This window comes from Cryptomeria japonica, chromosome 5 (assembly GCF_030272615.1).
Source record: "Cryptomeria japonica chromosome 5, Sugi_1.0, whole genome shotgun sequence".
In the NCBI taxonomy this organism is placed as follows: Eukaryota; Viridiplantae; Streptophyta; class Pinopsida; order Cupressales; family Cupressaceae; genus Cryptomeria; species Cryptomeria japonica.
Window position 1 is genome coordinate 520,606,919 of NC_081409.1, and position 21,934 is coordinate 520,628,852.

The following is a 21,934-nucleotide window of genomic DNA, read 5'->3' on the forward strand; positions in this document are numbered from 1 at the left end:
TCAAAATCTTCTCCTTCAGCTTAGATTCAGCCACAATGAAGATCCTCCCTTTGTATAGAATCAACCCCTCAACCAATTTGTACCTTTCATCATGAAAAGTACCTTCTATAATGCTGGTTGCAAACTGATTTTTGGCATAATCAGCAAGCAACAACTCCCTCCAATCAGCAGTAAGCTCGCACAATGAGCTCAAATGGGGCCTTCTAGACAAGGCATCAGCCATAATATTGTTCTTTCCCTTGACATACTCAATATCGAAGTCGTAAGCCTGTAGCTTACTCACCCACTTCTGCTGCCTTTCATTCAAATCTTTCTGATGCATGAAGTGTTTAAGACTATTATGATCACTCTTAACAATGAACTTACTCCCCACAAGGTACTGTTGTGATCTTTTCACACATCGCCCCATTGCTAACGGGGACCCCCTCTTTGCCAGCTTTCCGTGTTGTTAGGTTAGGGTTTTGGTTGCTTAGTGGGCAATTTTGCGTTTCCCGTGCCCAAGTCTCGGTGTTTTGATCATGCTTAGTGTCGTCTAGGGTTTTTGAAGTTATAGGATCAAGTTGCAAATGTTGATATTTTAATGATCCTAAGTTTTTGTCTAAGTGTAGACCTATTGAACGTTAACGTGTTTTTAAACACGAGCATCAGTGATTTTAAAGTGCCAAGGTATTCACAGACCTTTTGGAGTTGTTTTCTCGCTCGTAAGGTATTATTTAAATTTATTTCACACTTTATTCCAATATTTTAATATTTTCCTAGCGTTTCGCTCATATTTTTGGAAAATTAGCCTAAGTCCGGTTTAATTTAAAGTTTTTAAGTGATTTTGAGTGGTTAAAATGATAAAATCCTAAGAGAAATCCTTATTCAAAGGGTTAAAGGGTCAAATTCCATGCTAGAGGTGCTTTTCCCCTCACATTCTAGACTACCCAACCCATTCCCCCACTCAAAATCCATACTACACATGGGTTTCCCCTGAAATCCATACTGGCTACTATTTTCCCCCACTGTTTATCTATACCCAAGTCGAATTTCCCCTGGAAGTGCTAAAATTTGGCTAAGTGTCAGGATTTATCCAGACTGCCATCGATTTTCCACCAAGAGTGCAGACTGGAGTGCGGACTGAAGTGCGGATAACGTTGAGGATGATTCCATGCCTGGGTCGATTTTCCACCAAGATTTTTGTGACAACTAAGTGCGGATTTTTGTCCGGATTTTCATCCAGACAGAGGTCGATTTTCCCCCGAGAGCATTTGTAAGGATTTTTGTCCGGATTTTCATCCAGACAGAGATCGATTTTCCACTGGGAATATTTTGAAGAGTTTTGAGTCCGGGTTTTTATCCAGACTGAGGTTGAAATTCCACCAGCGAGGATTTTTCCAAGTTAAGTGAGTTTGGAGTATGGATTTTTTAATCCAGACTGTCATCGAATTTCCCCTGGGGGTGATTTTTTGCAAGTAGAGCGTATTTTTGTCTGGATTTTTGTCCAAGCTCATATCGATTTTCACCTAGGAGGTTTTTGTGTGCAATTTTGATGAATTTATGCATGGATTTTTGTCCAAGCTAGGGTCGAATTTCCCTTATGGGGCAAATTTTGATACTTAAATGATTTTTGAAGGGATTTTTCAATCCCAACCCAAGTCGATTTTCCCCTGGAGGCTTATTTTGGATTTAATTTGCAATATTTTAATAAATGAGCCCCATTTTTAATTGCTTTTAAATAATTATTAATGACTATTTAAAATTTAAAAGCAAAATTTAATAACTTGCAATAATCATTTAATATTTGAACCTTCTAGAAGCAAGTTAGGTTTTCACCAAGCAAGTATTCAAGCAAGTGTTTTATCCCACATTGCTTGTGTGGTGAAAGTGAGAGGTGAAAGCAAGTATAAGAGAGGAGCCTTAGCATTATTTTATTATTATTTTTGCTAGGTGTCTCCATGAAAGCGATTTTTTTCTCCAAGTTGGGTGAATTTTAGCAAGGCTTTTTGATGAAGTGTGGGATTGAGGATTTATTTTCTTCCATTTTTTCTAGCTTGCTGATCTATTCCTCTTGGCTACCATTAAAGACCAGTTTCAGATTTTCGATTTTGCTAAGTTTGACGATTTTTTCAAATTTGGCATTTTTGGTGAAAGTTGGCGATTTTAGGTTTGTAGGCTTAGGTGATTTTTTCCTCCATCATTTGCTTACTGTTCAGACCTTTATTGTTGTAGATCAAGGCTGCCATTAATAACATTTTTCAGAATTTGACATTGGCGCCATAGCTGGAAAAATTCAATTTTTGCTAAGGAAGGCAATTTTTTGTGTTTGGGGTATCCAATCCCAACTTGGGCGATTTTCCAGATTGCTGCCATCCTTGCCATTGCAGATCTAAGCTGCCATTGACAATATTTTCAGAATTCCATTTTGGTGCCATAGTTGGGAAAATTTCGATTTTAGTTTGGGAGTGATTTTATGTCACATTTTGGTGATTTCCATGCATGCTTGGTGGCTGCCATCATTTCCAGCCCGCTGATTCGCTTCAGATCTGAGGTTTGCTTCAGATTTTGACCTCCATTAATGGTTGCCATTAATTTTCAGACTTAAGTTTTTATTGCCCAGCCAATTCCAACTTAGGCATTTTGCATTTGGAGGTGTTTTATGGAGTTTTCTGTGCATTTTTTTAGACCATCTTATTGCTATTGCAGGTCTGAAAACTCCATTGTTAGGCAGTTGTCTTTAGAAATTTTCATTTCCAGCCACCTAACTATTTTGGCGATTTTGCTTGGGGCTGTTTCCTTAGTCATTTTTCATCATTTTCAGGGATTTTTAACCACTTTTCAAGATGCTGGTAAGTCTGAAGTATCCAATTTTTCATACTTGTCCTTAGAAATTAATTTTTTACCAGCCATACTTACATTCCTAAATATGATTATTTTCATCATTTAAACTGATTTTTATCAAGTTTATGCACATTTTTGAAGATTACAACATGTTTTAAAAGTCTGATTTTCAGGTTGTCTTCAGAATTGTTGACCTCCATTGTTGACTGCGGAAGGTGTCTTCAGATATTCATTGTGTGAAAACACAACTTTTGACACCTTTCCTTAGTCATCTTTTATTCGGTATACTCCTTTGCATTTTAGCTTGCATATTTTCTAAGCATAAGGAGGTATTAATGAATTTTATGGAAGGTTTCCATGCCTTAGTGTTGTCACACTTTGAATTTAATTGCTAAAATTTACTAAGTGTATGGATTATTTTCCTGACTCCATGCTCTAAATTAGCTAAATATTTAGAAAGTCAGGAATTTTATTAAAAGAACATTATTTATTTTCCTAATTCTAACTTCGAGCTTCGTACAGGTGCGATGTCAAAGTCGGGATATAAGGAAAGGAAAGAACTATTGAAGATACCGAAGACAGGATTTTATCCAGAGCTTAAGATTTCATCTAGATGGAAGGAGATCACTGATACAAACATGCATTTCCTAGACTTCGACCAGATGCAGCATCGGATGTTCGGAGTCAGAGATCAAGTTTTTTCCCTAGCATATGCGAATATTATGAAGAGTGGCATTTTCCATGCCGCTAGATTTCCACAGTCCATACAATGCAGTGAGCTTATCCTGGAATGTGCACAATGTTACGATCCGCTCACAAGAATGATTAAGAGTCCTAAGGGCGTTGTCATCACCTACCTTGCTGAGGATGCTATCGTGGAGGTGTTTGGAACTCCACGCGGAATGGACATGAAGGATGTGACCAAGGAGGACTATGCAGAAAGATACACGAAGAAGATGGGTGTATGCAAGAATTTAGTTAACAAAGAGTGGATGATTGAGCCCAGGTCTCATCATTCCAAGGCTCCCAAGACACTCATGTGCATAGATTTCAAGGAGGAGTATAGTGATTTGATATTCCTACTCAACAGAGTGATGGGGATGTTGCAGGGAGCAATATTAGATGGATGGATGTTCTACTTCATCCAAGATTGTCTTAGACGAACACTAATAAATTGGTCAAAGATTATAAGTGACAACCTGGATTTTTCAGCTGAGGAATATAGAGCGGTCCAAGTCATTTGCCATGACTTCTTACCTGGTGTACCTGCTTGCACGGTTTGTTTCATACAGAGGATTAATATGCAAAGGTGAAGTCGGGAATGGGCAAGGACAATTCAAGAGTCATGAATGCTACCCCCAGCTGAGCATGCATATAATTGAAGACTATAAGAGAGTGAATGATACATTCACTATGTACACCACACAGATGCTGCAAGGCAGAATCCACAGAAGATTGTCCAAGGAGGCAACAGAGCTAATAAAAAAATATGGATCGTGGTACATACAGTTTCCCACTTTCACATACCTCAAGATTCATGGGTTTCAATTTGAACCCTACAGACTTCCCAGGTAACCTACCAACAGAATGATATTGTTGGAAGTGGTGAGACAGCTTCTAGAGTTCGATGTTATCCAGAGAGAGAAGCATAGAACAAGAATGACATTCCCTATTTCAGTTGGGAAGACGTTAGAGGTTTGCCAGTCCGCCATAGCCGCCAGCACTGCGAGTGAGAAGCTTGCATTCTATCGATTTGCTACATATAAGAAAAGAGAAAGATTTGGTCCAGACAAGAAGGTCGGAAGGATCAGAGGAGAGAAGTTCACTCACAAGGTTGACATAGAAGATTATTGGGCTAACCTGATGGACGAGCAAACAGTGAAGAGAAGAATGTGGTCCAGAATGTCAGTGGATTTCATGAGGAAGTGTGGACTTTTCCTCATTCCCAATCAGGTATTAGATGATAGAGATCATACACATCCACAGTATGAGAGTGAAATGAAGAAGGCAATCCTATTGCCTAATTGGTCAGAGTTAGAAGAAATTGACTTGAATATATTGATGAGAGAGGTCTTGAATTTCTCCCGCATATGGGTAGACATACAGATGAATAAGTTAGTTGACATGGGTGTTCCCTTCACTTATGAAAGGATGAAGCCGGAAGAGTCTACTTCCGAGGATGATCAGAGGACTGTCAGTGATGTCAGGATTCATGCAGACGAAGAGAGTCAAGCTCCCAAGAGAAGGAAGAACACGTTAGGAGAAGTCAAGGCCAGAGGGAAGAAGATTGAGGAGGTGAAGAAGAAACAAAAGACTATCATTCCTCCGCTTATCATTCCTTCACCCCCTCCCAGTGTCTCATCAATTGAAGTGATTGAAGTAACAGAACAAAATAAGGAGACTCAGCAGTGTTCCAACACAGTGATACTACCAGAGAATATTCAGGAGTTCCATGCCACAGCGACATCTGCACCTCCTGATGAGAATAATGATAAGCCAGAATCTCCTACTGTCCTTTTTGAAGTTAGCTTGGGAAATGAGGTATATGATTGGACCAAGAATAATACTGATGATGATGATGATGTTATCTTGGCATTGAAAGAGCTTGATCGAGAAGTATGTCTCGATGATGGTATGGAGATGGCCGCTATTCTTGAATGGTTGATGAGAAGTATGGAGAAAAGTAAACAAATAATAGAGGTACAGCCTATTGATGATATTGATGACTACCTAGCTAGGAGTGCTAAGGGGAAGGAGCCCAAGAGAGCGGAGATTTTGTCGCACATAGTTAGAGATGAGATAGGAATGCGGATTGCGCAGATTGCTGTTCCTATTGCAGGTGTGACAACGGACATTGCTACTCCTATGGATTTCCAGATCACTTCAGTCGCCCTTGGTTGTACATCCAGAAAACAGGAATTCCAGGAGATTGGTGAAAACCTCCAGGCAATAGATGCGAGGTTAGGCAGAGAGGTTGCGGAGAAAGAAAGGTATAGAGAAGAGAATATCAGACTTAGAGAGTATATTGCAGGGACAAGGCGTGAAAATCCCACCCTTATTTCCCCTATTGCAGTTGACCATGGAATACATTCACACTGTGAGGTAGCGAGAGGTACACACTTGGAGGTGGAGAAGTGGATTGATAGCACAAGAAAGCAGGCAAATGATTTCCTTACTTAGTTTGTCCATGCATATGATAGGACAACAGGGCTTGTATTCACAATCCAGTATTTGGAGGGAGTTTGGGAAGAATTTCGGCCTATCCAAGAGATGACTATCCCACGCCTCCAGGCTTTGAAGAAGATTCCTGATTCCACCTTGGTCAGCGAGAACATTGTGCACAGTGGAGACAGATACGATTTCCATGGCTGGTATTGCTCACTAGCCGTGAAGAAATCAACTAATGAGAACGCCCAGTCGAGTTGTATGGTGATGGAAGGATTAATTCAGGACATTCAGATAAAGATCCTTGCCTCGATTGAGGAATTATTAGGTGTTGATGTTAGTGATGCTAGTGGTTTACACTTAGCCGAATTAAGAGACAAGATGAAATTTATGTATTTTTGCTAGTTGGACTCTTTAAAGAAGAGTCAGATAGATGACTTGGTCTCTTTGTTGATTCATGTTAATAGTTCGCAGAAGCTCATGCCAGAATGGGACAACACTTTGAACGCATGCTCGGACTCGCTGGACGTGATTGATTTACAACAGGATACCTTGCCTAGCATTTCCATGGAGGAGTTGGATTCAATATTGGCTAGATTCTTGGAGTATGCTAGGAGAGAGAGATGCAGGGAGGAATCTTCTAAAAGATGCCCTATTTGATGACTAGGTATCTTTTCATTGGGCCATATGTTGGTGACACCATTTTTTATGTAACCCTAATTAGGGCAATTCTAGGGTTTTGTTGGCATGATCTCGGCCGTTGATCTTAGATCAATCTTGGCCATCCATTTTGTAAGAGACTCTATATATGCCTCCTTGTCTCTCATTTGTAAGAGAGAGTTTTTGTAGAATTGTTGGTATATGCTGCAGCTATTTGAATCCTAATCATTGTTCAATTGTTGGTGATTTTGCTCTTCAAGTGTTGTATTTGCATTCATGGTTCTCAATTCCTCCAAGTTAGAATAGAATTTAGATTATAATTTATTTTCATGTATGTTAGATTGAGTGGAAGATTTGTTGAATTCATTTGTGTGGAATCCTTAATCCATACCACTAGCCTCTTGTCGCTGGTAAGTGCGCCTTGTGTGTTCAATTGGAATTTAAATAAACTTAACTTCAACTATTACTCGTCGCTTGACAAGCATCAACTTGGATGGTGTCAACGTTTGATGGTGATAGCCTGAAAATCCTTAAGTATACCTTAGACGATTGCACTAAGCTTGTGTCAATACCTGATTGTGAGACCTTGCCTGGTTTGATTCCACTTTATCCATTCATCATTTCCTACATTCCTAGGCTTAGAATAGACTTCCTAAACCCTATTCCTTTTGCCCATTTTTTAGTAAGAAGTAAATCCAGAGCCACATTGATAAATCTTAAGTTGTTAGCACACCTATTCCGCATCATTCATGATAATCCAAACATTTGCGTAAGCCCCCAAGTGAACACAGCAATTCACATCAACCATTGAGTTACCCACTCATCAAGACCTGACATGTAGAAACCTTGGAATCATTTTAGTTGATCTCATTCTTAACATCTGAGGTGATTTTGTTCAAGAGAGGGTAAATTAGCTTGGTACTTTATTCTGAAATGTTTTGTGCATAAAAAACACATCAACATTCTTTTGGCCCTAGAAGGAGGGCTGAGCATTATCATGCTGTGAGCAATTAGACTGCAGATTCTATCAAATTCATATTTGCAAGGAGTTTTCGCGCTCAACATTCTTTGCAATCATTCAAAGATTATGTTCCGGAATGGTGTTGCCTGAGGAAGAACTTATCCAAGTTGAACAAAGAGATATCATTTTACAATTCAACACTCTTGCTTGGAGAAATCAAAGTAGTCATGCTGAATTCAGACAAGTGAGAAAAGTGATAGACAAAGAAGAGCAGTTGGGAAGCTTGCCTCCGATTATCATTGTTCCTGGAGCAATTGATCATGAGAACCAGTCTACCAATCAGTCTGGGAGAAATTGAACCTGTTGAAGATTTCAAGTTAGTATGAAATACCATGGTGCTACCCGATCCTAATAGAACGAACGAGCTTGAATTGGACGAACTTGAGTTCAAGCAACTGAACCTGGGAGACGAAAGAAAGATTATATCCAGTTTGAACAACTTTGCCTGGGAAGTGAAAACAAGTGCACCACAATACATCAGAGTTTCTCTTATCTTGGAAGAAGAAGAAGAGATAGCTGAACGAATTGACGAACAAATTGAGGAGCAAATTGAGAGAGATTTACTTGCTCAAAGATTACAACAAGTCCGGATTGATCCTAGCTAGATCACGCTGGATCGCATCAATTCCTTTTCACCCGAGAGACTTCAGAGAATTTTAAGATCAACTCCTGGAGATCGAAGACATTGCGAGTTGAGGACTCCTCGCAGATCTAGACTTGGAAGGCGGGAGGCTTCACTGAGTTCAGATATAGCAGATAGAGATAGATTATTCAATCCAAGAGACGTGCTGAGAGAAGACAATACTTTTCCAGATCTTCCAGATCCAAATCACGAGGAAGTTCAACAATTTCAACAAGAAGACCAAGAGATGGCTGAGAATCAAGGACCACCTCCAAACGGTGCTACCTGGTTGGTTACCAACCCGTCACCGCTCGGTTTCAATGACATTCATGAGATGCCGAAGAATCTGGAGAATTTCTGTTCAAAGTACAATGCTAGTGACTCAAGCCGGACGGCGGAAGATCACATTAAGATGTTTGAAGACCATTTAAGAAATAGACCAATTGAGTATGAAGATGTTGCTTGCAGACTCTTTTCCTATTCCTTAGGAGAGGAAGCGTATCATTGGTTCATCCATTTACCTATAGGATCCATCACCTCATGGGATGAATTAAAAGAGATATTCATTGGAAAGTTTGGAATCCAAATTTCCCCATCAGCTCTGATATCACCGTAATATCCTGGATATTTTTTTTTGTTTTTAAGTGCAATAATAATTACCAACAAACACATAACTCGTTAAGGTTAGAAAATTTAATCTTAAAGCTTGTTGAAATTGCAACCCTTCCACTTTCTGATCACCAAGTGCCCAATGCAGGAAGGTGAGAGCATACGGTGATAAGGGGTTCGTTAGCTCACTAATTTGCCAGAGATGATAAAGCAAATACAATACTGGGCGACAAGCCAACCCCTTCCGCTTATCCAGTGGGAAAGCAAGGAACTTGGCGGTGAACCAGCCAAGAGAACAATACTGCAGACACAAATCACTCTATTGCAATATTTCAGCGGGAGGATTGAATTACAAATTACTCAACTCAACCGCTTATGCAGGGGGAGGACCATTACAACCAACATCACTCGACCGCTTATGCAGTGGGAGGATTGCATTACAAATTATCAGATGTAGGCAGCAAGCCAGCCTCTTCCACTTTTCAGCGGGATATGAGATTACAATCCAGAATGGGTTAGTAGTACTACTCCTTAACCTTACAATAAAGAGGAAAGTGAGAGTAGAAGAAAATTGTTGAATGTAACTGATAATGATCATGAAACTCATTCAACATCAAAAACAGCAGGCTAGAAATGCATAACCAACAACCCATAAACTCACTAAATTACTCATATGTCACTCAATTCATCCCAAATCACTCCCAAACCAACACTAGACAAGCAACAACGAAGACAAACCCAAAGGAAGCTACATAAACACCTCAAAATACTTTGCACGCATCCCAATGCACCCTCTAAAACCCATGCCTAGCTAGATATTTCGATTTGCATTACTCCGAGAAAAGTGCCACAAACTTACAAGATGTATTGCCAACAGCAAGAAGGAAGATTGAACCAGTACCCAAAATGATTAGTCGCTCAGGCAGAGAGGTATGATCAAAAACTTGCTTCAGCCATAGGGAAACCAACAACTCCAAAAATCACTCCAAACTCCAAAAACACTTAAATATGCAATGAAAATATCATAGATTACAGCACACAGTTAGGTACTATATCTCAAGTACGAAATTGGAAACACTAGCGAGCCGCACTCTGAAGCTTCAAAGTTCATACGCCAATTCGGCAACATAACGATGCAAATTTTCAAGATGCCAAAATGAGAGCTCAAGGCTCATATTTATAACTTCATGCCTCCCCAAATGCAAATGCAAATGGCGCCCCCTTACCTTTTCCTAGGCAAGTTCGAACTTTGCCTTATGGTGGTGTCTTTTTTCAATATTAAAACATTAAACAAGAGATGTTTAATCCTCCTAAATTGCCACCAACAAATTCGCCTTTTTGACTTAGGAAATAACACATGAATATTAATTAATTATTTTTCCCTAAGTCATCCTCAACATTTAATCAGTAACTGCAAATATTTAAATATTAAACCTTTGACAAGGAAATAATATTTAATTAAATTACTTACGACTCCCATACTGATCATTAACAGAAACCAGGATGAAGCGGAGTAAAGAAGACCATAGAACTGCTGTAGGACCAGGACCCTGTCCACTTCCAAAAATAGAAATACTCCATACTGCCACTTACTAAAAATAGTAAGTCATGAATTACTGCTCCGAAAAGCATGATCTTCGCACCTAGTGACAGAGCATGGAAAGCTCAGTAGGACCGCATCATCCAAACAGCGAACCCCTAATTTACTAAAAATAGTAAGTTTTCGCCTCACCAACATTTGAAACCCTAATTCTTCATTCCACATAGCCTACGGGTCTCAGGAATAGGCCAATGGACCACTGAAAGCACATCATCGAGAAGGGGACATTACAACTTTAGTGTTGAAAGATCTACCTTGGCTAATATTTGGCAGAATCATCCAGGTTTTGTAGTTGCATATGAATGCTGGAGGTATTTGGAAATTTGTGAAGATTTATATTAAACAATTTTCAGGGTTTATTGATTTTGAAGAGTGCTAGGAAAGCTTAAGTCTGAATGCCTGTTAGATATTTAATTATTTCTTGGTGACTCAATTTATAAGACAAATTTCAGAGATCAATGTTGTAGAGGCCGTTTGGATTTTACTTGAATGTTTCATATTATCCTATTGTTGGTTAAATATTTTCTTCCCACCCTATTGTGAGCTTTTAATTATTGCTGGGCATGAGTTTTTGTATGGTTTGTAGCTTTCATTTTACCTAGACGTGAAGCTTAGATCATTGGGTGCACAACAGTATTGCCTTGAACGATTTGACAAGGGCTTCCATTTTAGCTAAGCATTGAAGTGTGAGAGGATAGCTGGGGAAAATGGCATGATAGGAATGGTAGTTGAGATTGGTGAAAAACCTCTTCTCTGTGGTTTTTCGCTTGCAAGCAAAGGGCTGACTGGACGTGGGCGATAAGAATAGAATACTTACCTCTGTACAGTGTGAATACACTAAGGAGCGATTTGCTTCTGTGAAGGGGTGTGGAACATTTTGGAGATTGTAGGGGACCTTACAAGTAACAAAATTAGTCATTGAAAGATTCGAATGATCACATTCTTGGTGCTGGAGTTGAATGAGTAGAAATCTGTGTAATGACAACTTAAGCTCTTTGCTACATTTTCTGCTATTTGTATTTGCATACACTGCTCAAATTTAGTATTGTTAAAAGGAAGATATCTCTGACCTAGGAAGCCCTTACTTCTGCTGCAAAGATCAAGTCTACTCATGCAATGCTGCAATATTGATGCTCAAGTCTGCAATTGCCTGCTGTTTATTTCTCAGTGAACTCTTGGCTTTATGTATGTTTAATTGAGATAAAAAAAGTCAGAATTTTATTTCAGTTGTAGACTATTAATTCCAGTTCAATTAAGCTAATTGTTATTCATTTACTTTGGTTTATGAATGCATATGTATATGTGAAAATTATATGAAAACCAAACACATACAAATTGCAAGAAAACATCACACTCTCAGTCATATGCAAACTGTTTGACAAAAAGAAAGTTGCAAAGAATATCAGTGGGAAAAGGTTTAAATTTTTTTTTTTCAAATTGGGTAGCATCTTACAATATTCAGGCAACTAGTGGGAAACCTTTATATCTTACAGCCACTAGACCTGATTTGAGCTATGCTATGAATTTCATTTCTAGATTCATGATAGCACTAAAGGTAGAACATTCGGTTACAACAAAGCGTGTGTTGAGATATGTGAAAGGGACACTTGACTTTGGCATTTTGTATAACAAAAACACAAATCTAAGTTGGTTGGGCTCACAAATTAAGATTGAGCAGGTTTTGTTGATGATAGAAAATCCACTTCTAGATATGTTTTCAGTCTTAGCAAGGGTGCAATCATATGAACCAGCAAAAAGAAATAGGCAGTAGGTCTTTCCTCGATAGAAGCAAAGTATCACTCAAAGCAGCATGTGAGGCAGTATGCTCAGAAGGATGCTTTGCATCATGTCCCTTTCTGGAGATTGGGAGTTGGGGCTTCCTCTTGATTGATGCCAGAGAGTTGTTGGCGGTTGAGGATGGGACTATATTTATGTTGTGGTTGATAGATTGACGAAGTATGCACATTTTATTGCTATTGCTTCAGATTTCAAGGTAGCTCAAGTTGTAGATATATTCTTCAAGGAGATATATAGACATGGCTTGTCCAAGAACATTGTTATTGATAGAGATAGAATATTTCTCAGATCTTTTTAACAAGAAGTATTTCGCTTATTAGGTACAGAAATCACACCTAGTATTAGCTACCTTTCCCAATATAATGGACAAACAAAGATAGTGAAAAAGTGGATCGAAGGGTACATGAGTAATTATGTTCTAGATTAGTAGACCGCATGGATCAAATGGTTGCGCTTGGGTGAATATTGTTACAATACCTCACATCACACGTCCATTGGGATGACACCTTATAGCTCTCTATTATTACGATGCACTCGCTATCTTTTACTAACCTACTACTTTCAGACAGCATGGTACTAACAAAAAGTTACTTTGTAATGTCCCCTTTTATAAATGCCCTAGTTTTTGCCCTAAAATCACAATTCCAAGTAAATCAAGAAATGAAATAGAGTTAGAGATATCATTTACCAATTAAATTGTTGAGCAAGAAAGTTCCTGGTTGGGACCCTGCAATCATGTTAGATAATCATTGAAAGCATAATCCATAAACTAGATCTTTCCTTCTAGGGTTAGGAACATTGTCTTAATCATATTATATATCTAATTCATTAATGGAGTTCAACCATAAAGGGTTAGGATAAGGAGGCATGATAGTGTGCCCGAGTTGAACCTCTACCCTAGGCACAAGAGCAAGTATACCATCCCATTTGGTCTCATGTGGCTCTTTGCCATCCATATGGAGGGGGTGTGCCTAGTGAGGAATCCTATAGTAGCTCTCCCACTTTTTGCCTTCCTTATTCTCCTCCCTATGATTGGGACTCCTTAACCCAATAGTCAACCATGGTAGAGATTTGAGGAGAAACTATGATAGGGTGCCTAGAGTATCCTTCCTTCTAAGCCCAAGGGCGGGGCACACCTTGCACCCCCTTGGCCTCATGGGACTATAGTCCCACCTCCTTGTATTACCTCACTATCCCTATAATGGTTGTTTGCAACATTTAAACAAATATATGAGGAATCCACATTATTGTCTAAGTTTTATATATAAGAGATTATATAATAATATAATATCCACATACATATCTGTTGGTGTGCATTTTGTTACCCACCAAACACAGAATAAAATGTCCAAAGACACTCTATCCTCTCTTGAACAAAATCACCGCATATGCTAAGATTGCGAGAAGATCATATGGCAATTCCAAGGTTTCTTTTGTCAGGTCTTGATGTTTGGATAAGCTCAATGGGCGTTGTGATATGTTGGTAGCATAGATGAAAAAATTGTCAAAAAATCATGTGAATTGCAATTTCTCGAGAGTCAAAACCAACGTCGATTAAATCGGTGAAAAAATTGCTGTAGATTTTTTTAAAAAATCGGGTAGAGTTATTTTGAAATAAATCGGGCAAAATCGCGATTTACAACGTAAAAAATCGCAATTAAAAAAACGTATTCAAAAAATGTTTTCTATAGTCGATTTTTCCTGATTCATAAGGGTTAGTGAGGATTTTTTCTGCCTTCCAAGGTTCCACCTTTATCTGGGTTTTCATTAGTCTTTCTCGGAACTGCGTCTTCATCATCGCGTCGAAATAGGGCAGTAGGCTTTTCGCATTGAATGATCGATTTTGCAACCTTTTGGGTTGAGCTATAGATTGGAAATTTCTCTCGTAGCATAAACCCATATGTGAAGCAGAATTTTTTTTATTATTATTAATTTGGGAATTTATTATAGTTAAACTTTAATATTTAATATAATTATATTATAAGTTTAATATTTCTTATTTATTGATATAATATTTAATATGTTTTCAAATTATTATATGTAAAGTTTATGATTATTAATTAATAAATATGATATTATTTAAGGTGATTTTGTTTAATAAATTTATAATATATGTTATGTATGTGATATTAAATTAATTTTTGATTTATACTAATTTTAAATGTTTTTATGAACAAATCTAAATCTATTTATCAATGTTAAATTATTTTGATAATTTTGTGAATATTTTATCTATATTTAAAAAAATTAAATTTATATAAAACAAATTTAATGTTGAATCTTTTATCAAATTTTATATCCTTGTTGAACTTCATATGAATTTTATTGTTGCCAAACTCGAACTCGAATGCGAACCTTGTGAGTTAGCGATATATAACATGTTTTGAAAGAACTCGCAAGTATCTTTAGTGTTATATATGATGGAAACCAGTAATATGCTATTATATTCTATAAATTTAGTGTATGTGTGTTTTTTAAGAATATTTTAATAAATTATATATTTTCAAATGTTTGATAAATTTGTCGATTTATTGTTGATATTTTCCCCATTTTTTGCGGAGTCTTGATTTTTTTAAAATTTTGGGCCAAAAGATTTATTGCCGAGTAAGAGTTTTCATCTTTGGCTGGTAGTACACAAAAGGCGTTGTGATATGCTGGTAGTACACAAAGGGACTTACGCTTGGCTCATTCAATTCACAACGGTCTAGAGAATGAAGCTCTATCATTTGGGTCTTGGATCATGGACTTCAAGAAAACCGAAAAGGAGATAAGGGTTTAGAAGTTCTAATCTATCCCTAAGAATTCAAGAGACGGTGTTGACTAGGTGAAACCAATAACCATGCTTTGCTTCGCCATAGTAGGACAACTACACAAAGTGGGTGCAATCTTCAAGGGATGCGCTTATGATTTTCATGTCATGAATAACTATCATCAAATCGAACAATATTTATCTAGACAAAAGTTAAGCATCCACAAAGTAAGCTCAAACTAACACAATGAACAAAAATCATTGTTCATCAAAAGTATGAGCAAAAAATTCACCATAAATCAATACTTATCAGATCTTGCATTCGTCTAACATACATGAAATAAAATCCAAACTATGATGAGGGATAAGAACCATCCCAACTCCAAGATAAGAGAAGTAATCACCATCAATTTGAACAATGCATTACTTATTACTTTGGCAGTCATAAACAACAATTTGCCTATCTCAACATGTTTTGCAACATGCTCCCATGTTTTACAAATGAGGGGCGAGCTTAGTAATAGGCTCCTCAATTACAATTCAATGGCCAGGATTGATTTCGAATCAACGATCGAGATTACAAAATGAAACCCTAATTAGGGTTTGTTACAACTAACTACTTCTCGACCAATGAGAAAATTATATTTGGGGACACTTGTCCTTCTTGCTAAATATAAACCAATAATAAAATAGAAAGTTGTTGCATTGTGGAGCGTGCCTTCTAGAAGCTTTTGTGGATAAGTCAGGTTCATTGAACCTGGACATGTTGACTTGGAACAATCTGATTGGTTGGAAGATGACGAGGCACCACCTCAACATGTTGGATGTCCTCCTTGGTCACTCTGTTCTTTTTCCATATACTTGCCTTAGAATATCTTTCCTTGCTTACGAGTTACGACTCTTTCCTTTGCGCTTGCTTCTTCCTAGCTTTGATCTCAGATTCCTTTCGAGATTTTCATCTCTTCCTCTCATTTGCATTTGAATCTTTGAGGTCTGGAAGTCTCCCCTCGGAGCAAATGTCTATACTTGAAGTTAAAATTTTCCTTCCTGATTGCTTTGAAATTCCTCCTGCTTGAGCTGGATTGACGTTATTCCTCTGAATTCTCCAATTTGTGTCAAGAAATTGTCTAGGTATGGAAATTTGTTTGGAGTACTCTTCTTGTCACTATCTGATTTTGATTGAGAGCTTGTCTTCAATTCTTTAGGAGATGAAATCCTACAAGAAGTTGCCTTGATTGCTTCAATAGGTCTGGGATTGTAGATGAAAATCCCCCAAGAAGCCCAAATTTTTTTCTATATTTTCATTAAGTCTGACTACTTTCCTTCCTTGATGCCTTGAAATTCTTTCAAGTGCCTTGAATTTGGAGAAGAATTCCTTTTTGCCTTCGCCACAATGTAGGAAATTGGAATTTTCTTTGTGAAAACAAAAACCCCTTTTATTGAGATCAAACTTTGTCATCTTTTATTTGAGGACAAAAACCCTCTAGATATTTGGATTTGAGGATGGAAATCCTTTTATTCTTTGTGGTGATTCCATTCACAGGTTACAGTTGTGCTGAAGGTTTGAAGATTGTTTCTAGTTTCAATTAGGTTTGAAGATATTTTCCAGTTGTGTTGAAGTTTTGTAGACAGGTTCCAAATTTTTAGGGTGAAGGATACATTGTTGATATTATTTATAGACTAAGTTGTGTTTGCTGCTGGGCGGCAATGTTAATCATTGCCATTTGATGACTATTGGAAAGGAGAATGACACTATATTTGGACCACAATATATTGATGATTTACTATTTGTCTTGACTGACTGTACAACCAAACTCAAGATTGGGTTATCATTAGCAGCTACCTTACCAACTGCAACAATATTATTGGTAGTTAATCCGACTTTTAGAGTTCTTCCTTTGCTGATATTGAGGTCATTTTGATCATTGTTGCTACTGGGTAAATTGTATGAGATTTAATTTTAGTATAATGCACATTTCAAACATTATTAATCTTTGCTTTGGTGATTAGTGAAAGCTTGCTGCCAGAACCGGTTTCAATCATTTTCAGATTTTGTAATTGCAATATTGAGTTGTGTGGTTTTCTGCCAAAAAGCATAATAATTTAAATTTTTAATATTATTCACTTCCTTTCACTATATGTTCTCACTCTACTGATTCTGGCATCTCAATGATCAAAAGATGTTAAGATTTCATGCATAATCTTTGTGTAATTGTCAAAAATAAAACAAATATAGTTGGGGACATTACATCCCTAGCATTGTTTAGTTTGTGTTTAGTTGATACAAGATCATCCTTAATCTGGTAGCAAATGGGGCATAATGTTTGATGAGGTTGACCGTATGCTCAGCACTGTTACCATTGACTGTGCTTGTAGCTGCATTGATGGTGCTTGTCACTTCCTACAGTTGCCCTTAGTAGTGACTTCACAAATCCTCAATTAACCTCTCCACACCTCTCACTAGAGAGTCAACCATAAGATAGCATGATGCATCTCTGCATCTTTGATTCACTCCATTGCATCATTACATGTCATGCCTATAATTGTGATTTTCTTCAGATTTTGCTTCCCTTTCTTCCATTTGTGTGTTTTCATCATTGAATTGGGCAAAAGGAGGGTCAAGTGTATTATATTCTTTTGAAAGGGAATTCAGGGAGGAGGACCCTTCTTCTATGATACTGAAATAACAAGAATTAATGAAAACACTACGATAGCAGACCAAAGAATTTGCTAAAAGCCAATTGACTGAAGGATTGATGAGGATATATAATGCTTGCCTCAATTTCGGTCATGGATGCTGATCAAGTTCCCGTTATACAAGGCAGTCATCCAAGCTTTTTAATAGAGGGACAAACATTTTCCATTCTGCTGGTTTTTACATAGGTTTGGAAGTTACAAGGAAAATATTGCACATGGGGATTTCTTTGCATGATTTTACGTATGTTTGATTAAACATTTACCAAGCATATTTTTCATATGCAGGTTTGGTGGAGTCTGATCCCCAAGAAGCTCTTGCTGGTTTTGCTGAAGTTGTGAGAATGGAATCCAATAAAGCTGAATGGTATGCTATCTCTCTCTTTTTATGGAGGAATTATTTTTTGTGGTCAGAAGAGAACTGTGGGCATCTTTATATCTTCTGTGAGGTAGATTACTTACAACGGATCTGCCTGGTTGATAATTGTTTGATTTTGGATTTTAATAGAACAGAATGCATTTAAATATTTATTCACTTGTAGGATGTGATATTAGCAGTACTTGGGTTCAAGTTTTTGTCATTATTTCTGAAAGGTTAGTGATTTTCTTTTTGCAAACCAGGGGTTTTAAGGCTCTGAAACAAACTGTGAAGTTGTACCACCGCTTAGGAAAATATAAAGAGATGATAGATGCTTATCGGGAAATGCTGACATACATTAAATCGGCAGTGACACGGAACTACAGTGAAAAGTGTATAAATAACACTATGGATTTTGTTTCGGGGTCAACAACTCAAAATTTTGAACTCCTGCAGCAGTTCTATCAGACTACACTCATAGCCCTTGAAGACGCCAAAAATGAGGTGGATTTTTGTTAGTTCCATGTTGGATAAATTTCTTTTAATCATATGACTTATATGGACTAAAATATAATTCTGCAGAGGCTTTGGTTCAAGACTAATCTCAAGCTTTGTAAGATCTGCTTTGATATGGGGGAGTATGGCCGCATGAACAAGGTAACTGTTCCTTATCACTTGCTTGATTCTTGATTAATTCAATTTTTCAGTTTGCTTCAATTAAGTTGAATATCTGGTTTTCATAGACTTTTCCTGTTCCAGATACTCAAGGAGCTTCATAAATCCTGTTGTAGACAAGATGGTTCAGATGACCATAAGAAAGGCACTCAGCTTTTGGAGGTCTATGCCATTGAGATTCAAATGTACACTGAAACAAAAAACAACAAGAAGTTGAAGGTAATTGTGTAGCTAAACAAGTGTTGTTTGTTCTTTAGACTAGTGAACTATGTGTGCTTTAGCTTTTGCAAACAAACTGTAAAATTTAAATGGTTAGATGTCTGATGTTGAAAGCAGATTAATGCTAGGTAGATAGTTGCTGCTGGGGTGTCCATAATTCCAGTTTCTTAAGTTGTGATGGTGTTTCATTATATTAAAATTTATGTTAGATTCCAGATCATTAAGAGCTGCATCCTTGCCAATACTAGCAACTACACTGTGTCGATGTTTTTATGGCCCCTGGTTAATGAATAAGTTAAATAAATGGCATAGTGGACTGTGGGACACACTAAGGTTAAAAAATAGTTAGATCCAAAGTTGGATGGTGTTGGCAGTTTGCTGTCACTTGTCATTGATGTCAACCCTCAGTTTGTGTGTTGTCATTGATGTTATGTTGTGTTGATGCCTTGAAATTATGGAAGTATATGCTGCAGGTGGTGCAGATAAGTGCTAAAGGATTGTTGGCTCGATGTCTACCACTCTTGGTGTTGATATCCATACCCAGTATGTTGTAGCGAAAGAGGTCATATGTTGAAGTTATGATAGAATGGAGACGACTCATATATAATAATGATGCGCTTCAGTAGATGTTCTTGTTGTGGATATCCACCTTCCTGGTGTTGATATCTACACTCAGTATGCTATAATGTCAATGATGTTTATGACTATGATGGTGCTTAATTCTCCTGCTATGGATGACCACTTCCTGTGGTGTTGATGTCTATACTCAATATGCGAATTGTTGCTGGTGATTAATCTTGATGATGATGATAATTGATCTATCAAATGCATGATAGTGATACAGTTGATGAAGTTCATTATGATGCAGTTGTATAGAGGTGTAGCTGATGAAGTCATTAGTTGGATTACTTGATAATATTGATCAAATATGTTGTTCTTGGTCAGATGTCCACCTCAACTTGGTGATGATATCTTACCATGAGTAATGAAGATGATGATGGTATCATGATGATATAAAGATGAGGATTAGAAGCATGACGATAAAATGGATGTGTTGCTAATGGTGCTAATGACCTTGTACTTGCTACAAGATGTTATGTTGCTCCTGAGTGAGCAAATATTGCTACAAAGATAATCTTGTTGTTTACAGAGTGATGGACTTGAAGATGTAGGAAAGTATGATGAATTTAGGTCAGAAGAATGTCCCGCATTCCTCTGTATTTGTAGATATGCTCTTGTGGTTTTGGGAAGTCTTTATGCTTTGTGGACTTTGCACTTCCATCTTTTCACATCCCAGGTGTTGCAGATGATGCTTCTGTAATTGCAGTTTGTTGGTAATTTGGTTGCCTGTCAGGACTTGGTCTAGAGAATGCTTTGCATTAAGGTTTATGTTGTCATTTTTATGACATCCTTGGTCCATCAGTAAGAACCGATCAGAGATATGTTCCATGGATCAGCGCTACCCCAATTGATCAAGGACAAAGCCAATGGAAGCATGAAGTGTTAGGCGTTGTCTGTCGGGGACCCCCAAGTTCCAAGCCTTTTCCTCATGACCCCTGAATCCCAGGTTTCCCAATTCTTCCCCTTCATGACCTCGGAATCCCGGAATCATAGATTTCCCAATTTTTCCCCTTCATGACCTCAGAATCCCAGAATCCCAGGTTTCCCAATTTGCCCCCTTCATGACCTCAGAATCCCAGAATCCTAGGTTTCCCAATTGTTCCCCTTCATGACCCTGGAATCCCGCAATCCCAGGTTTCCCAATTCTTTCCCCTTATGACCCCAGAATCCCAGGTTTCGCAATTCTTTCCCCTTCATGACCCCAAAATCTTGGAATCCCAAGCTTCCCAATTCTTCCCCTTCATGACCCTGGAATCCCGGAATCCCAGGTTTCCTAATTCTTCCCCTTCATGAACCTGAAATCTTGGAATCCCAAGTTTCTCAATTCTTTCGCCTTCATGACCCTGGAATCCCGAAATCCCAAGTTTCCCAATTCTTCCCCTTTATTACCTCAGAATCTCGGAATCCCAGGTTTCCCAATTCTTATCCTTCATGACCCTGAAATCCCAAAATCCTAGGTTTCCCAATTCTTCCCCTTCATGACTCTGGAATCTCGGAATCCCAGGTTTCCCAATTCTTTCCCTTCATGACCCTGGAGTCCCGGAACCCCCAGGTTCGAAGACTCCTCTCACCTTGAGGCAGGACCCGACGTCTGATTTCCGACGACTTGCAACAGTTCCAGATGATGTGATCAACACTCAAGGCTCTTAATGCTTCTCCAACCCCTGTGACTTGTCTACGTTCATTCATGGAGCTACAAGGGTGCATTTAATGTTTTTTGCAGGATTGCCATCAAGTGGAGTCCAAGGCCATGCTTATTTATGGTTACTTGATGGCCTTCATGTCAGGACTGCATGCTCTGACTTTGGAATGTTAGGCAATCCACCTTCTAGAAGTACTTTTCTTCTTGGGATTACCTTGTCAAGGTATGTCTAGGTTGCTTTCATTTACACCATGTCAGGTCTGTCCACTTCCCTGCCTTCCCTGACTGACATTCCTCTATACACACAAGGGTTAAGGCTTCTTTTCCTTGACCATTGGTCTCTTCTCTGCAACCAGTTTGCTATATATAGGTTGTTAAGCTTCATTGTAAAGGGTTCTCTCCTCACTGGCTTGAGCTACTCTGTGTTCTTTCACTTCTTTTGAAGACTTGTATATTTTCTTGCATTTCTGCAACTGTAAGTTTGGCCATTGGCCTGAGAATGAATTGAATTATCATTCTTGCCTCCCCTCAACTTATGAATATTGCATATGTTTTCTTACCTTCTTTGTAAGTGTATGTTTTGTGGCTTTCTCTCACGTATATGCTATGTTAACTTGTTTCTCGGTGTGACTTGTGGGAAACCTTCTCCCCTTTTGACATTCAACAAATTCTAACCTCTATA

The 21,934-nt window shown here is 38.0% G+C and overlaps 1 protein-coding gene across 2 annotated transcripts in view; it reads left to right on the forward strand.

Annotated features, from left to right (window-relative positions):
* LOC131067772 (COP9 signalosome complex subunit 2) overlaps nt 1-21,934 on the forward strand; it is a 133,197-nt gene that overhangs the window by 58,555 nt on the left and 52,708 nt on the right. For both annotated transcript variants that reach the window (XM_058002924.2, XM_058002925.2), the window contains exons 3-6: nt 18,026-18,104; nt 18,359-18,599; nt 18,678-18,752; nt 18,855-18,989. In XM_058002924.2, coding sequence (XP_057858907.1) covers nt 18,026-18,104; nt 18,359-18,599; nt 18,678-18,752; nt 18,855-18,989 — 530 coding nt within the window. The remainder of the gene's footprint in view (nt 1-18,025; nt 18,105-18,358; nt 18,600-18,677; nt 18,753-18,854; nt 18,990-21,934) is intronic.